The following is a 16,595-nucleotide window of genomic DNA, read 5'->3' on the forward strand; positions in this document are numbered from 1 at the left end:
AATGGCCCTTCAGAGGGGCCACCTGGAGACTTGGGAGGAAGGAATGTGCTCGACAGCCATCCCACACCCAGAGATAGTGTTACACACAGCCTGGAGGGCAGCTGCTCAGATTGGCCTGGTGCATGGACCTTGGCATGCTCATGGTTTTCCTCTTTGGAGGGGACTGAATCTGACATTCCTTGCCTTGCTAACACCCTAATGGGAGGAGATGTTTATTCTGGATGTTTTTCTCCACCAAGTAGTTGAAAGACTTGTTTTCTTTGACTTCTCTCTGGCACCACTTGCCAGATGCTCCTTGGTCCACCTGCTCAACCTGGATGGTCCTTGGGGTGGCTTCAGGAGAAAGCTGCTGCCAGTGAAATCGGTGGTTACACTAAGATCAATGGGAGCATGTTTGTGGCAGTGACATGGTAGCCCTCCACCTCCGTCCTTGCTTAAAGCTTCCACATCCCAACTGCCCAGATTTCCAAGTCCAGGATGATGTTTCTGGCAGCTCTAGCTACAAACCCAGACCCAGATCAGAAAGCCAAGCTTTCTGCCGTCATGCCTCTGGGAAAGATGCAGATGGCAGAACAAAGTGATGGATGCTGGAGGACAGCAAAATGGTCCATCTAAAGGGACCACATGGCCTGGGTGCTTCTGCAGAAGAGGCTCAGAAGCGAGGAACAATTGCTGCTTCTTGGCTGTTCCTGCAACCACAGCCCGGTCAGGGAAAGAAGGGTGGGGATATTTCTATACTGGGTGGTTCCTTTCAGCAGCAGTTCCTTCTCCCACCCCAACAGCAAGTGGTAGGACAGCATGCTCTTCTCCACAGCTCTTGACCTGCCCCATCATCACACAATAAAAACTGAATGCTGTGGGAAGCCCTGAACTGACAGTCTGCTCAGTGCTGCTCCAAACACCAGCTCAGCTCTGGGCCCTGCAGGGGAACATTCTGTGCATGACGTGCTGAGGTGAGACCTCAGGGGAACTACACAGATGTCACCCTAGGAATCAAGCACAGGAGTAGACTATGGGCTAACCTGATCCTCTGCCCCAACCAGTTTTCACCAGGATCTCATATTTGTACAGCCCGTTCTTCCCACAGAAGGGAATCACCCCCACTCGGTTAATGTCAATCATGTCCAGCTTGTGCACGATCAGTGCAGCCACTGAGTAGGTCACAAAGCAGACGGCACATGTCAGCAGAACGATGTAGTTGAGACCTGGGCCTGGAGCCTAGAAGAAAAGAAACACATTGAAAGGCACTCTCTTTGCCCAGGAGGACCACCCCCCCCCATTCCCCAGGAGTCATGTTGCCTCCTTCCTGGCTATTATCATCATTCACAGACACGATACCACATGCAAATAGAGAGACCTCTCTTTGCACATATGACATGCAGCGTACTGCAGCAGCCGGCTGAAGCTGCTGTAGCAGCTGCCGAGAGGTCTCTGCTCCCACTTGTGTCACACCAACAGAGCTAAGAAGAGCCTGAACACCCCTGGGAGGCAGGGAGCAGCTGGCAGGTATAAGCTCACTGGGATAAAACAGTGCTGGGTGACAGCTGGGAGGAGCGTTTGGCATCTCACCAAGAGGTGAACACACTGCGAGGTGTCCAGAATGGAGAATAAAGCCATCTGCAAAGGTCTGTTTTTAGCAGCAGCAGCCAGGACTCAAGATCAGAGGAGACGGCCCCTCAGTGAGCTGTGCCCATGTGCAGCTCCCAAAGGCTCTCAGGTACTTGTGCTGGTCTGCCAGCTGGGCACAGGTCAGCCATGACCCAGCTTGAACGTGAGGCTGACGGGAGCCCGAGGCTTTCCTCTAGGTGACAACAATCTGCTCAGCGTGTGGCAATGCTGCACAGCCTCTGCTTTGTTTTACTCACAGGGAAGATGAACTGGACGGAGTTTGGGGGGACAAACAGACTGGCCCCAAAGGCGGTGAGGTGCTGGGTTAAGCACACAGCCTGGTCTGGCCTGGTCTCTTCCAGTGGGATGATGCCTTCTGTCTTCCAGCGTTTCTCCTGCTCACTGAAGTACTGGCAGAGGGAGGTGTACAGCCCCAGAGTCACCTCCACCGGGGACCAGCTGAAATGGTTTGTGATGTTGAAGTAGTATTTCTGGATGGTGTCATCAGTTCTGGAGAAGGGAAAGACAGCAAGGAGACATTATTAACCCACTTGCTGAAGGGACACAAACCCCATTCTGATGGATGTGTGCCCACAGAAAGCACCCTGCTGCAGGGACAGGTGAGCATGCACACGATGAGGAGGAAAAGTCCAGTGAACGTGGCGTAATTTATATCACCCTTTGGCTGTGCAGAAACTCTGGGGTTCCACAGACCACTTTAATTCTTTATCTTTGTATTATTTCAGCACCTGGAGCACTATGTTGTAAATCCTTTTCCTGTGCTGGCAGCCTTGCACAGCTCTCCCACCTGCCCTTCCCTGTGTCCCACTGAGCCACACGACACTTCCACAGTCACTCCATGATGCTTGGCTGGGAGCAGATTTGCTTTTTAGAACGATTAATCCCTCTTTGAGCATCCTGTTACCGAAAGCCATGGAAGCTGTGTCAACTTACACAACAGTGGCTCCACTCTTGCCCCACCTATTCCCAAGCTGCCTATCTTTTCTTCTCAGATAACGCCTAGGAATGGCTCGTAACTAACACGAGGCAGGAACACACACACTCCTGGGCCAGGCAGCAAGTCAGCAACTGAAGTTACAAGAATGACTGCTCTGATAAAAGAAGAGAGCTTTGCTGCAAAACCCAACAGCACAACAGCAGTGCTTAATGAGCCCCGGCACGCTCCAAGCAGAAGGCAGGCAGGGTGGACAGAAACCCACGAGGGCACCTGCATTCTCCTCCTGTCACACGTTGGGAATATGAGTTCTGAGGACAGAGGTGCTTTTGTGAAGGTTGCACTGCAGATCAGGAACTAGGCTAACGTGTGGTGCTTTGCTCTGGGAAATGGTTTCATGAGCTGCATGAAGCAAGCCCTGAATCTGCAAAGGTCAGTGTGAGTCCCTTGGGGAAAGAGTCCTGGTAAAGGTGGGCAACTCTGGGATCGCTACTGCACAGAGGATGAAAGCCTGGACAAGCAGCAGTCAAACAGACTACAGCAGGTATCAGGCCAGTGAGCAGAGAAAAGGGCAATGGGGGGAGACTCATCACCAGGAGAGGCCCTGGGCGAGGGTCATGATACTCACAGGGAATGGGATTTACAGCTCTAAAAAGGGGAACCCTCCCTCACCTGGATCAGAAAGGCAAATCACAGAGCACTGAGCTGCTTTTGCACCCGTTGCAGAAGATGTCTTGGAAAGAGGGAGTGCCAGGCTAGAAGAGGAGGCTCTGAGGACAGAGGAGCACTGTGGATAGCTACAACAGCACCAGCCCTGCAAAGCAGCCTGGTATAAACCATGGCAAGGCCCTCGGCATCCCTCACGTCCATCCATGGGACAGCCTGTGGGTGACAGGATTACAAGGGAGGCTTCTCTTACCTGGGTGAGGTGAAGAAGGTGTAGAGCTTGTGGTCACTTCCAGCCAGGGCATCCAGGCCAATTTTCTTAGAGGCACTGCAGTTGTGCTCATTGGGCTCTGGTTCGTGATGGAGATAAGCCATGATGAATGGCTCAGGCTCACTTGCAATGTAGTGATCTGCATGGGGAGGGGGAGAAAAAACAGAAAGTACTTTATAAACACCAGAGAGAGTTCCACCACAAGCCTGCTGCCAGCAGTGAATGTTCAGGGAGGAGTATCAGGAATGCAGAAAGTTGGGAGAGATGCTTTTCTAGATTGCAATTGCTCAGTCTGGAGTTCAGAGGATTCCTGAGCAAGAGACTGGATACCATTCACTGTACCTGACCAAGAGAGGGACCGGACAAACACCCTCCAGTGCTAATGTGGCTCAACAGAAGGGCTGGGAAAAGCAAAAGGCTTCTCAGTGCCAGAATCCACAAGCAAGGATTGCACCAGGGACTGGATAATGCCCGTGACAGCCAGAACCTCAACCATGCGGTGTGGAACTTGCTGGCTACACCTGACATCCCCTCCCACACCAGTTATCTCTTGACACAGCTCTCCTTTGCTGCAACACCCAGCCCTCCTCTCCCACAGGAAGAAATAGCAAAGAGCGTAAAGAGTTGGATCCATCTACGCTACCATTCAGGACTCTGTAAGTGAGCTGGAAGTGCAGTCCTGCTTCTCTGTTGTTGCTCTCCATAGTCACAATTAGGTTCACAGATGTTCTTGCCTCGATGACTTCAGTGCCAGCAGAGAGGTTGTCAGCATCTGTGTTGTTTGACACCATTACGGTGATGGCTTTCTCTGAGTCCAGGCTCCCAATGGGGATCTGCACCCCGTTGTGTGTCTGAAACTCCATGGAGGCGACCTTTGTGGACACGGTGTAGTTGCTGATGTAACCAAAAGGGAAAGGATTGGAGTCCACCTGGAACATGACTTGAATGACATCTGTCAGGTTGGAAAGGGTGGTGTTGAATGCCTGGGGGATGGAGAACTGGCAGTTCGGTGTGTTTTCGTAGCAAAGCAAGTTAAAGGGATCAGACCGCTTGCCTGTGGCCTTAATTTCTCCTCCCACCAGCTCAAGGGGCTCTTCATTCAGCACTCGAGACTTCATGAGGATGCGCATCAGGCTGGAAGACAGGTTGTAGGCTTTGGGAGCTAGCAGCAAATTGTGGGAATCAGCAAGCAGCTCCTGCGGCTTGGATTCTTGTGAAGCCGTATTGACAAGGTGAATTAGGTCACCTGCCGGGAGAGAAATAAAGGTGCAAACAGAGGAAGTGGTAAATAGCCTAGATAACTGCTACAGTCTAGATAACATCTGACACCTTCCCAAAACAATCAGACAAGTCTTTCCTTACTGTCTTCTCACTGTAACTGTACACTGTGCTTATGACCTTCCACACTGGGTGTTCAGTAGCCCATAGCTAAAAATAGAGCTGTCAGGAATTCCTGCAGTGTCTTGGCTAATCTACAAAGTTTGGTGCTGAATACTTAATCACAACAGGCTTTATTTTCCTCCTGTATAGTGACTAGAACAGCAGATTGGGAAACAGGGAGGGAATGGATAAAGCAAACATACGTGACTAAGTTTTTGCACTACAAAGTGGAGAACACTCAAACACATAACAAGGAGTGCAAAGAAGGTGTCTGCTTCCTCCCAGGGTAACCAGGTGGGAATTTCCACACAGTGTTCACGGGTGCCCCAGTGAAGTTTGGCACCCTCCTCAGATTGCAACCAGGAAGGCAAGCATCTGGAAGCCATAGCTGTTACTCATTGTTTACTAAAAAGAGAAGTCCCTGTAGTCTTAGTGAGTTTATTAACAACTGACGTATTTAAATGTCCGCAGAGACAGCTGCCAAAGCCAGGACAACCCTGGGAAAGTGCAGGGAGAAGAAAGTACTGGGGTGCCACTCTCCAAACGTTAGATGCAATTTTCCTAACAGCTTGAAAAGGCCAAACCTCCAATGGTACAGGAGAAAGCCTGCAAAGCTTCCCTCAGCCTGCTTCTGCCCAGCACCCTCTGCAGGGAGACCTGTGCCCTCAGCGGCGCCGCCTGGTCAACTGTCACCCGTTCCTGTGTGAACAAAACCCACCTGTGATGTTGAGGATGTTGTCGGCGATGCCAGTTGGTGTCACAGTGCCCTGGGTTGTTTCCCCTTGCAGAATTGTCATCATGGTCTCCAGCTTGTTCAAGGTCCTTGTCAGGCACGACTTGCAAACCAGCTCCTTGCTCACCACCTGCAAAAGGAAACACAGTTTGATTCAGTAGGAACGCTCCCAGGAAAGACGAAGGCAGCTGTAGGCAAGTTCAGCTGGCTCGGTCCTGCAAAGACCTGGGCAGATTTGTTCGAACACCATTTGCACTCTGACAGTCCCAGGGAGGTGACTGCAGAGACCATGGCTGCTCTGCTCACGCTGAGAGATGCCAAGAAGTTGGTGGTGTCACCAGGACTCTTCCACCTACCTCCCCTCACATTACAGTCTGCCAGCGTACAGGCAGGCATGCCAGGAGTCTGATGGAGGATGCATTAGGGTTGGAAACAGCAATAAAGGGCAGCATATTCAAGTTCGCTGGAGTTCACTTGTAAGGACCAAGCACATCTCCTGCTGTTGCATCTCCTGAGCACCCCTTTGGGGCGACACATTATTCCTCCAGAAATCAACCTGAAGGAGCTGGGTAGGATTCCTGCATCCACTCCGCTATCTTCAATGGAAGCAAGATTTAGCCCTTCATGAATCTGTTTCAGTGTCCAAATACTCCTGAAAGCTGTGGGAGGGATCCTGCCACTCATGCATGATGGATGTCCCTCCCTCTGCTCCCAGATGTGTCCAAGAAACAGAATGTTCTAGCCATGGCCTGGAGCTCCCCGCACTCTCGAGGGCTGGATGGGAGGGGACTGAGGCAACACATGGAAGCTGTTACCACAACCCCGTTCCTAGCTCTTATTCATCTTTTTTCTTTTAACCATCATAGGATTCAGACGTGATTCACCGTATGTTTTGATGAGGAATCAAAACAGCATCTGCAGGTCTAGAATTCCCCCTTTTCTCCTTTTATTTGTAAGCAATGAGAAGTGAGGACATACTATGTAAACTGGAGTCCACAAGGCACAGTCAGCTATCAAGGAGGTGGGGAAACAAAAGGGTTATGGGGAGGAACCACCCAAGAGGAGCTACTGCTTAGGAAGGAGAATTCCCTAAGAAGACTGAGATTCTTTTTTTCCACCTCTAGGAGAAATTAATTCTGATTTTTCCTCTCCCCTGTAGGTAAAAGCAAAAAGTACCAGCATTGATTGACACTTCTCTAGGAAAGGAAATGTGTGAACTCTGCACTAGTCTCAACCACTTGGGAAATTCTAGATTACTGTTTTTCTAAGCTTTTCATTCCAATCCAGAGCACAAAGTGATCCTGGAACATCAGCTTTTCCCATGGAACAATAATTCTATTTCTAGACTGAAGCTTCCACAGCGAGATCAAGTCGCAAGGCAAAAGCACGTGGGAGAGACAGAAACAAACCAATCCAGCATCAGAATGGGATGTGCCGAACCCCAAATCCCTGAACAAAGATGAACAGAAAGAAGTGATTTTTGAGGTTTACAGACTTTGAAGAAGAGAAAGGAGCAGCGGAATAGGGACTCTGTGGGTGGGATGCAGTAGTCTGTCCATCATTTCAACGACAGCCTGTTCCCGCTGGGCGAGGTTGCTGACCTGGCTGGGGAGGCGAAGTGCAGCCAAAGCCAGGGTACCTGACTCCAGTCCCGAAAGCAAAGATTTGGGAGGGCTGGGAGGAAGAGCACGCCAGAGCCGACTGGCTGACCACCAAACCCCAAGCACATTATATAACTGGGCTCTCTTCCCTTTGCCCATCTGACAAAACATATAAAGCCACTCCTAAATCCACCAGGCAGCAGCCCCAGCACCAAGGAGCTGAAACTGTGAGCTGGCTGGGGAACACAGCGCTTCCAGTCAGCAGTGGAGCAGAGCAGTGTTTCTAATCTTGTATGGTAAAAATTGGGCTGGAAGGAACATCAGTCCTTGGCACTGTCCCCTGGCTCAAGGCAGGTCCGGCTCTACTTGTGTTACTCCTGATGGAGTCCAGCCTGTCCTTGGAGATTCTGCAAGTCTCCCAGCAATTTATTCCAGTGCTTCTCCAGTCCGTCGAGGCCTCTCCTACAGTCTCCATCTGCAAGTGTGGGAACCTACTTGCTAGCAAGCTGCCACACCAGGGCTGATACCAGAGAAGAAGCACAGAGCTCTTAGGCGCTGTCTTCCAGCACATGAATGCATCATCTTATCCATGCCTGCTAGATCGGTGACACGGCAAGGTGCAGAGCTGACAACACTTAGGACATCACCACAGAAACCCTAATGATGTCAACAAGTGATACCTGTCCTCCCTGTGTGGTATGTGTCAGGGGGAGAGAGAGAGACAGGGGAGCAGGACAAGAATTGAAGAGCATCTAAGCTGCACCTGGAAGAGCAGGAGGCTGGAGGTGGTGATGGGGAACATACCGTGCACTGTGCCAAGGCAGCTGAGATCTGCTGGATATCATCAACTGTGTTGACCTTCAGCGAGTTCAGGGTTTCTGTGATATTGTTGCGAGTCCAGGTCCGGAGTTCAAATTCATTCCCAGTCTCAGGTTCCAGAAGCATGGACCGCTCATACTGGTGGGGGAGAAAAGCAGGCAGAGTGAAGAAATGTATCAGGTTGTTTCAGAGGATGATGAGCTGTGCTGAAGTCACCTCTTCCCTGCACTCCCTATCTCCCTGCCTGTGCTCCTCCCCAGAGCGTGATCTAATGAGCTGTTTTTTCAGCAGAACTTCCTCAATTTCACTTGTGCTCTCCAAGCAATTACCTTAACAGCCTTGCACTTGACAGCTAAGTAGTACACCAGTGTGGAGTCCTTACCCAGCTAAGCACAGTGCCTGTGCTCAGGGGGATCGCCCCTGCCTGGCTTCCAGGCATGCAGCAGGCTCTTACCAGGCAGGACAGCATGAGTATAGACCAAAATTCCTGCCCCGCCTACAGAGATGCACATGGAGGGACTGGGCCCTACTTTAGGCAGGAGTGAAGGTAAATGCTGCCAGGAAGATGACGCTCCTGCACTGTGGATTAACAGCCTTATATGCAGGCAGACCTTTCTAGCTGCACTAGCGGAGCAGTCAGAAGAAGGAGGTCTCCTTAGCACCCCAGAGCATCACCTGAGCAGCTACCGGCAGTTTCCTGCCCTGCTGAGTTGGAGTGGGGTGGCTAGCTCAGAGGAAGTGTGAAGGAGGTGGGGGAATTTGGGCTAAGATTTCCGTTTCTAAATTCAGTATTTAGAATTGAGGTTGGCAGTAAAAACTATCTGAGTATGAGGGGAAAAAAGCAGACTGCATGGGAGATGCCCAGGCCACTGCCTTCTCCGGGACCTCTGTTTTATTTTGCAGCCCCTCTATTTTCCCTGGTCATTGTGTGTCTGGAGCTTGTTACTATTTCTGATGCATGAAAATAGATCCAGCCCAGCTCTCAGCATGCACGTACACCGATTTACATGAAAAACTGTAGCATTAGTCATTTCCCTACATCGCTGTACAAAACCTGGCCAAAGAACATTACCGGCAATTGCAAGGCCTTCTGGAGGCCCCTCTTGGGCAGAGAGTGCTGCTTTACCTCATTTAAGATGGTGATGAGGGCCAGAGAGTACTCAATGACCTGTTGAGGGTCCCCTTGTTTCACTAAGCCCTGGAGCACGGTGTCAGTTTGATTGTAGAGCCAGTGGGAGAGGCTGGGGAACCCCTCGGGTAAGCCGATTTCCATGGAGCTGCCAAGGGAAAGAGGCATTTGGGTTAAGTGCAGACTGTCAAACGGGGCTGGGGGAAGGGGGCAGAACATGCCCTTTAGCTGGGAAAGAACATGAGGGGGGAAGCAGGTGGTTAGACAACAAAGACAGCACTGCTAATGCCTGCCCTGGTACCCAGTTTGCACCAGCTGTATGTAGGAACTTCATGGACCCAAAGCCAGGTTCCTCACTGGTCCAGCTCTGTGAAGCTGCGGATGAAGGACGCACACGGGTGCATCGAGCCCAGAGGATAAAATCCAGGTTTAGTTTGATGGAGCAGAAAGAGCACTTAAAAACAGGGTCGGTGTGCTGGGAGGAGCTGCATTGCTTTTGGCATCGTTCCCTAGGGTCTGAGGAACAGCTGGGACACAGATCCTCCTCCGCAGGCACTGCAGGACTGTGAGCTCCAGCCTGGGAGGCTGGGACCACATGTACAGTGCAGGGAGCTGCAAATCAGCCTTGAGAAGGAGCAGTCCTACAGCTTGGTCAGGCAGCAGAGACCAGCTCAGGCTACTGCCCAAAGACCTGTGGGCGCTTGTGGCCTGCATGGAGCACACTGGAAACCAAGGGGCGTATGCAGAAGGGATAACTGGGCTCTGGTGCTGCTGAGACTCAAGCTGCAATCCTTTCCACCCTATTCAAATGCACGTGCTCTGCACCTTGGCTACGTGAGACCTCCCTGGCTCTCAGCAGTGGGACACCAGGCCACCCACAGCACCAGAGCTTGGTGCTGCCAACTCTCCTTTGAGGGCTCCTGATGCAGAGGTAGTGGAGCACAAAGCATAGAGATCTTCTGAGAAAGTGACATCGTGCCTTCAAAGCAAAGTGTCACCAGGGAATTAAGGAGGTGGCCAGGAAAGCAGTAACATGGGAAAGTCTCCCCCTTGAGCAATGATCCACAAAGACTGGAATTCTCTATATTACGCTTCTGCTGAGCCTCCCCTCTCCTTCCTGCCAACAGCCTCTTCCAGGAGGCAAACGTTTCACCCAGGATCTGCCTAGCCCTTCAGGACAGGGATCCAGTGGTCAAGCCCCGAGACCGTGACTCAGGAGCCTCGGCTGGACACCAGCACTGCCGTGTAAGCCCAGGCTGCGAGCGGTGGGTCTTACCGGTTAATGGCCACCACGGTCGCTCCCAGCTGGTCCTGAACAAGGACTGACACGGACACCATGAAGCCGCTCTCGTGAAAGCCCGGGGGCAGGAAGGCACTGTGCTCGGCGCGACTGCCCTTGTACACGCAGAACTCGTGGTAGTGCCCGGCCCTGCAGCGGGATGCCAGGAGGATGTACACCAGCGGGCCCTCCGTGTCCTCCGTGTCTCGCCAGCCTGCAAAACAAACCCCAACAGGGGGTCCGATGGAACAAGGGCACGGCGGGGCTGAAGCCACCATCCCGAAGCCCAGCCCGACCGTCAGAGCTGGCACTGCCTGGCAGTGCCCCTTCCTTCCCCTGGTGTGTCCCACCGCGCTCAGCCCTTCGGCGTGGCACCTGCCCTCGTTGCTGTCCCCAGCAAGGGGTCACCCCGCTCTGGCAGAGGGACAGGTTGTCCCCACAATGAGGACAGCTAGAGGACTCCATCGGGCTGGAGGGAAGTATTCAGAGCCTGCAGTGTAAAGCTCTGACCCTCTTTGTATTTTTCTGATGTTTAGGGGTTCCTGCCTAGGTGTTTGGGTCTTGTAACGTTTAAAAGGATTTGTGAAGAGTTCATGAGCAGAATAAAAATGGGAATAACTCTTCTGGGGCTGGGAACAGCACTGACCCAAAGCCACAGCTTCTGTACAAGCCCTGCAAAGCCTAACATTAGACAGAGGCTCAGCGCAGCCCTCAGGCAGTTCAACACCTCAGGAACAACTGGGTCTAGGATAAAACCTGCACAAAGGTTTCCTTGGAGCTCCCAGGAGTTATGGGGAGTCTTGTGGGAGCAGGGCAGTTGGGAAATTCACTGCACGTTTGCCAGTGAGAACCAGTGGAAGTGCTGGCTCTGTCAAGGCTTGCTGCACTGGACATCGACCAGGGTCTGGATCCTGCGTGTTTCACTTCAGCTTAAAAACAATCACTAAGAGCTAAAATTCCCACCACTCCAAAGAGGATTTCATAATTATTCTGGGTAGCTCAAAACATACCAAAGTTACAACCATATCATGCTGAATACACTTCTGCTTCTCCCCCAGCTTAAGCTGGGCTTTGGTGACCAGCCATCCCAGAACCAGCAGAATTCATCATCTCCTCTGCAGCGTGGCTTCCCAGCATTTGTGCACAGACAGCATTAATCTCTAACACTAATCATTTGGGGAAATATGGTTTTCAGAGGCACTTATTCCTTGGCCCAAGGCTACAGGATGTCAGCCAGGCCACTTTTCCAAAGCTAGACTCGTTGTTGCTGTCTCTGCAGCTGGTTGAGAAGATAACTGCTGATGGGAACATCCAGCCCACATGGCAGAGAAGGCCCCAGTGCTTCGTCTTTTGACTCTTCCCATATATGTGTGACTCAGTTTTGGGCACCTATCTTCTTTTTCCTGCACTGAAATACCAGTTTCTTCTGCAAGTACTGTCCTGGCCTGGATATCACCATTCAACTACATGAAACAGGATTTTAAAAAGTGCCTGCCTGCTACCCTGAGTTTTAGAGCTCCATAATTTGGGCACACAAAGCTGCTCACGGTCCAAACTTTGGAGATCAGAAATGGAAAGATCCACTTCTAAACTCAGCCCTGGCCAACAGTGTCTTGGGGTAGGAGCTCGGGGTAAAAAAACATCTGTGGGAAGAAGGGCAGCTGGTTAACACACTGGTCATGAGAAACCTTTGCCCATGAGGAGCAGAGAGGGCTGGCAGGTGCCCAGCATCACTGTCCATACGCTCTCACCTGAACACTCAAAGTGCACTTTTGCCATCAGCGCCCTGAGGGGTCCTTTGGGAGACAGCCGGCAGGATCCTCCAACAGGTGGCTGGTTTGGGAGCAGATCGATGGAGGCAAATCCTTCCTCCCCTGTTGTGAGGTCTGTGATGTGAAGGGTAAAAGTATATCCCTCCCCATCCTTCAGTGCCCCTTGCCTCAAGACCAGGTTCATTCCTGTGTCGCCAGTGGAGGTAGTTTTTTTGTCCAGGATGAGAGACTTGTTTTTAAAGCTGTGTGCTGCCCATCTCTATAGAAATGAAGAGGGGAAAGACAGGAGAGGTTTTGTTTAAATCTGAAGTTATGTCCTTAAAATGTTTTCAGATTGAGTCTCTTATAAAAAGTAACAGATTTCTAGTGGGAGCATCTGCCAAATTTGCAGTTGATAATTCAGCTTTAGTCTTGTGTGCTACAGCAACAAGAACTGGAACCTTTCCAAAATGTCTGGTGGGAATATTTCCACTGTGAGATCTACTTTAGTCTCTAGGATTACATCACCCTCCGACAGAATATTTCATAATACAGAATACAAAACACAGGAAATAAATTAAGTACTGGTGGAGTCTCCACGGGATACCATGTTTTATATGCTTCAAGCTGAACGTGTCCTGGATTGTTACTGTTAATAGCACAAATGTACAATTGTGATAACAAGAGAAACAGCGCGATAGCCAGCCAGAAAATGCCATGCAAGTACATGCTGGGCTTGCTGGGAGCAATACAGATTAGCTCTCGCAACAGGACTTTCGCTTCCGAGACCTACTTCATTCAACAGGTTGCAGAGATGCTGTGTAGTGGAATGTGTAATTAGAGGAGGGCATGAGGGACGTGGGGGATCGGAAGAGACTGAACCACCTCTGCTTGAGCCATGAGAATAATGGGCAAAATGCCAGTCAGCAGGGAGAAGAAAATACTCTACAGATCTCTTCTAGGAAAAAAAGTGGCTTTTGTGTGAAACAAGCTGGTCACTCATGGGCTTGGCTTGAAAATGACCCAGCAAGGACTTGCCCTTGGGTAGGTCAAGACACCGATGGAGGACTGACAGGCCATGTGTCCCGCAGCCTGCAGGCACAGCCCCGGGCAAGGGAAAGCTCTGGACATCTCACAGGGTGTCCAGTGGTTACAGGACATGGGGAATCTGCTTCACAGGCTTTCCTAGCCTCCTACATGCTGCTGAGACATGGCACGTGGGAGCCCCAGCTCACACCAGGCAAGCTCCATGGAGGGCCTGTTTTAAAAGTTCTGACTCTGCAAGCCAGTCCTGCAGCCACTTCCAGGGGCTGTGATGAAGAGACCAGTATCAGCCAGACTTCTTCATCCCCTCAGCCAGACCTATCCTGCCACTGCATTTATGGTCAGAGATTGTTTCCCCTCCTTGTCTCTACAGCAGTTTAGGTCCAGGACTTTATTTCTCACACAGCTCTTTCCACCCCGTCCTCTCTGACTCTCCCCTTCTCCCTGAAGTCCACCAAAGGTGAAGCAAAGACCAGCACTGCTGATGACTTTACCCCAAGCTTGGAGTCGTTGTGACAGTTCTGGCAGGTCCCCTCCAGGTAGACGTAGGAGCTCTTGCTCACTTCATAGACAGACTGAGCCTTGCAGGAAACACACTCCAGGGACACGATAGGGACTCCTCCCCTCTTGATGAATACCTGGGGAAGCAAGAGGCTCCATCAGAAAATCTGAGACAAAAATACAGACATTGAACAGGGAAGCAGACATCCCAGCACTTGGTTCTGCAAGGAGGAATTGCTCCGCACCCACCCAGTCTGTGCTAAGGAAACAGCAGAAAGGGATTTCCAAAGGATTTCATGTCAGACTTAAGCTACATCACTTTTCTTACACTGGCCAGTTCTTCTGCCACTGATTTCAAGAGCCACCCAATGCCAAGATGGGCCGATCCAGGTAATTCTGGATTTACTTTATTCACACTTTTTAACAACATAAATCACTTTCAAAATGTCCCTCTGGTACCCTGTGCTGAATTCCCAGCAAGTCTTGCTTGTGCTGTTGGGTGGGGATGATGCTAACTGAAGCACTGTGCTGCACCAACCACCTCAGGACAGCTATTAACCCTACAAAAATGGGATCCGTGTTAAGAGTTTGGAAAAGAGCAGTCTAACTGGGAGGAGGAAAGCCTCCATTACAGCACAGACCAAACATCTGGTGAACACCTGCCCCAGGAAGAAACCACAGCTCTCCTTTGTTTTCGGTGGGCCAAACTCTTGGTCCTGCCTCTGCAGCTGTAGAGCGCCTGACTTGGTGGGGTCACAGCAGATCTGCCATGGACACAGGAGTGTGGGGCTGTGGGTCCCTATCCTCGACTCAGAAGATTGCTAAATGGGAGGTGTTTACAGTCCAGAGTAACAGAGGGCTCAGGGCAAGCCAGGAAGCGTGGGTTTACTGAGGATGTGCTGCCCTGTGCAAAGCCAGCACGGTCCTGCTGTCTCCCTCATCCCTGCTCTGATCTACAGAGCTTGGAGTAGAACCACATGCCACGTTTCAGGACACGACCCTCAGGCTCTCAAGAGCACTGCCTGTTCAGAACCATCATCATTTCTGACACTACCTATGTCCCTGAGAGACAGGAATGATGACAAAAATAGGCAGAAAACACAGCTCCCACTGGGCATCAAATGCATTTTGCTCTACAGCCTGGAAGAATCATCTTTTCCAGAGTGGCATCTAGTTTCAGACTTTTAGCTCAAATCTAAGCTGCACATCTCAAGACATCTACCACACCTCCCTGGCAAAGCACTCGGAGAGAGGAGAGCTTTAGAAGCACTGGTGGCTCAGACACAATGGCTATTGAGCTCTGACCCCTGTACTTTGTCTAAATTCCTTTAATCCCCTAGGAAATGGGGTCGTCCAGCATTCGACAGAGCCCTCTGCCCTGGCATAATGAGTATTCTGAATTCAAAGAAAGACAGTAATGAAGACATTGTTTAATATGGCAGACTTTTAAAAGAGGATAAATACTCCACAGCACTAAGCCGGAGCGCATTGAAGCTTCATTCATTCCTACAGTATTTGCAAATTTCCTGCGACACTGGAATCATTGTTTTGCGCTCATGCATGGAAACCAGATAGTACGGAATGTCCTTGAAAGACTATCAACTTAATTTTTTTCTTTTTATCCTCCAGCTTTGGTTTAAAACCCAGGCGGTAAGAGTTTCCACTTTCAGACTAACTATATCTCTAATTGCCAAACGCACCACGATGAATGTTTCTGACATAAACCATAACTACTGCCGGACTGCAGATGCGTTCAGTGTTAGGCTTAATTTGACATAAACAACATGCACTTAAAAAAATCCTCCCTTAAAAATATTCAGAAGGAGAGAAGAGAGGAACTGTTGACAGTAAAATTAAGTACCAATTCTTAGGAAGCTCTCTCTGGGCAAAAATCATGGAAGAGCCTGGTGCTGTGACATGTGAAGAGCCCAGGACTGCACACGGTGCTGGACGAGCTACCGACCACGGACTCCGTTCTGTCCTCCTACGGCAGATCTGCAGTCGCAGACTCAGTCCCAGGAACGGTGGCCAGTACCGTTCAGGGCTGGGTCACTACCGCAGCCTCTGCACAGAGAGGGACTAACACAAGGTCTAAAGGAAGGAAGAAACTAAAAGGACTTGGCAGGACAAGCAAAAAGTGCTGCCCAAGGCAGCATAAGATGAACAGATCACAGAAATACCAGTGTTTGTTCCTGCCAATGACCTGGACGGGATCGGTTATAGAGCCCCAGTGATGCCCTAAAATCTGCTTCCCCTGCTTTCACGTGCTGGCTGGTGCAGGTAGATGGCTGTACTTCCACACCCCCAGCTGAACTGGCACCAGCTCTCACATTGGGCCGGGGGAAGCAGCCTGGGGAGTCACCCATGGCTGGGCATGGTCCTGAGCCAGCAGCACTCTCCTCTACAAACTTCCTTATGAAAAGGGCCACAGAATTCCAGCTCAGCTGTGTCCAGCAACAGGCACACAAGGACAGAAAGCGACAGTTGTCTGCGGTACGTACGGTTTGATTTGTTGCCTCGGGACTCATACCCTCCTTCCTGATGGTGAGGTCGAACGTATACTCCACATCTGCTTCTAATACAGCTTTGGAAATTGTGACAATTCCTTCCTTGGCACTGAAATTCAGAGAGCACCCTGCAGCCGAGCTCTGCTTGCAAGGAGAAAAGAACTTTCAAACCCTCCTTGGTACGGGTGCACATCGGGTTAGTCCACAGCCAAAACATTCAGGTCCACACAAAGTCACCGTTACAGATCTTACTGTGCAATGCCACCACTGGGGTGGGAGAAACGGGGTGGTGTGTGGACAATAAAGCACATTATCCTATTCTTCAGGTTAGTAAGCAGTACTTGGAATACT

General features: G+C 50.8%; 1 protein-coding gene across 2 annotated transcripts in view; it reads right to left on the bottom strand.

Annotated features, from left to right (window-relative positions):
- Window positions 1-16,595, bottom strand: part of PKD1 (polycystin 1, transient receptor potential channel interacting) — a 99,507-nt gene that overhangs the window by 18,963 nt on the left and 63,949 nt on the right. Inside the window, exons 16-26 of one of the 2 annotated variants that reach the window (XM_069810509.1) lie at window positions 16,239-16,385; window positions 13,731-13,874; window positions 12,193-12,472; window positions 10,439-10,655; window positions 9,160-9,310; window positions 8,019-8,171; window positions 5,599-5,743; window positions 4,144-4,746; window positions 3,483-3,639; window positions 1,866-2,118; window positions 1,023-1,218 (exon numbers count right to left, since the gene is read on the bottom strand). In XM_069810509.1, the coding sequence (XP_069666610.1) occupies window positions 1,023-1,218; window positions 1,866-2,118; window positions 3,483-3,639; window positions 4,144-4,746; window positions 5,599-5,743; window positions 8,019-8,171; window positions 9,160-9,310; window positions 10,439-10,655; window positions 12,193-12,472; window positions 13,731-13,874; window positions 16,239-16,385 (2,446 nt within the window). Of the gene's footprint in view, window positions 1-1,022; window positions 1,219-1,865; window positions 2,119-3,482; window positions 3,640-4,143; window positions 4,747-5,598; window positions 5,744-8,018; window positions 8,172-9,159; window positions 9,311-10,438; window positions 10,656-12,192; window positions 12,473-13,730; window positions 13,875-16,238; window positions 16,389-16,595 lie in introns of both variants that reach the window. The other variant, XM_069810508.1, reaches the window with a different exon arrangement.

This window comes from Haliaeetus albicilla, chromosome 22 (assembly GCF_947461875.1).
Source record: "Haliaeetus albicilla chromosome 22, bHalAlb1.1, whole genome shotgun sequence".
NCBI classification, from domain to species: Eukaryota; Metazoa; Chordata; class Aves; order Accipitriformes; family Accipitridae; genus Haliaeetus; species Haliaeetus albicilla.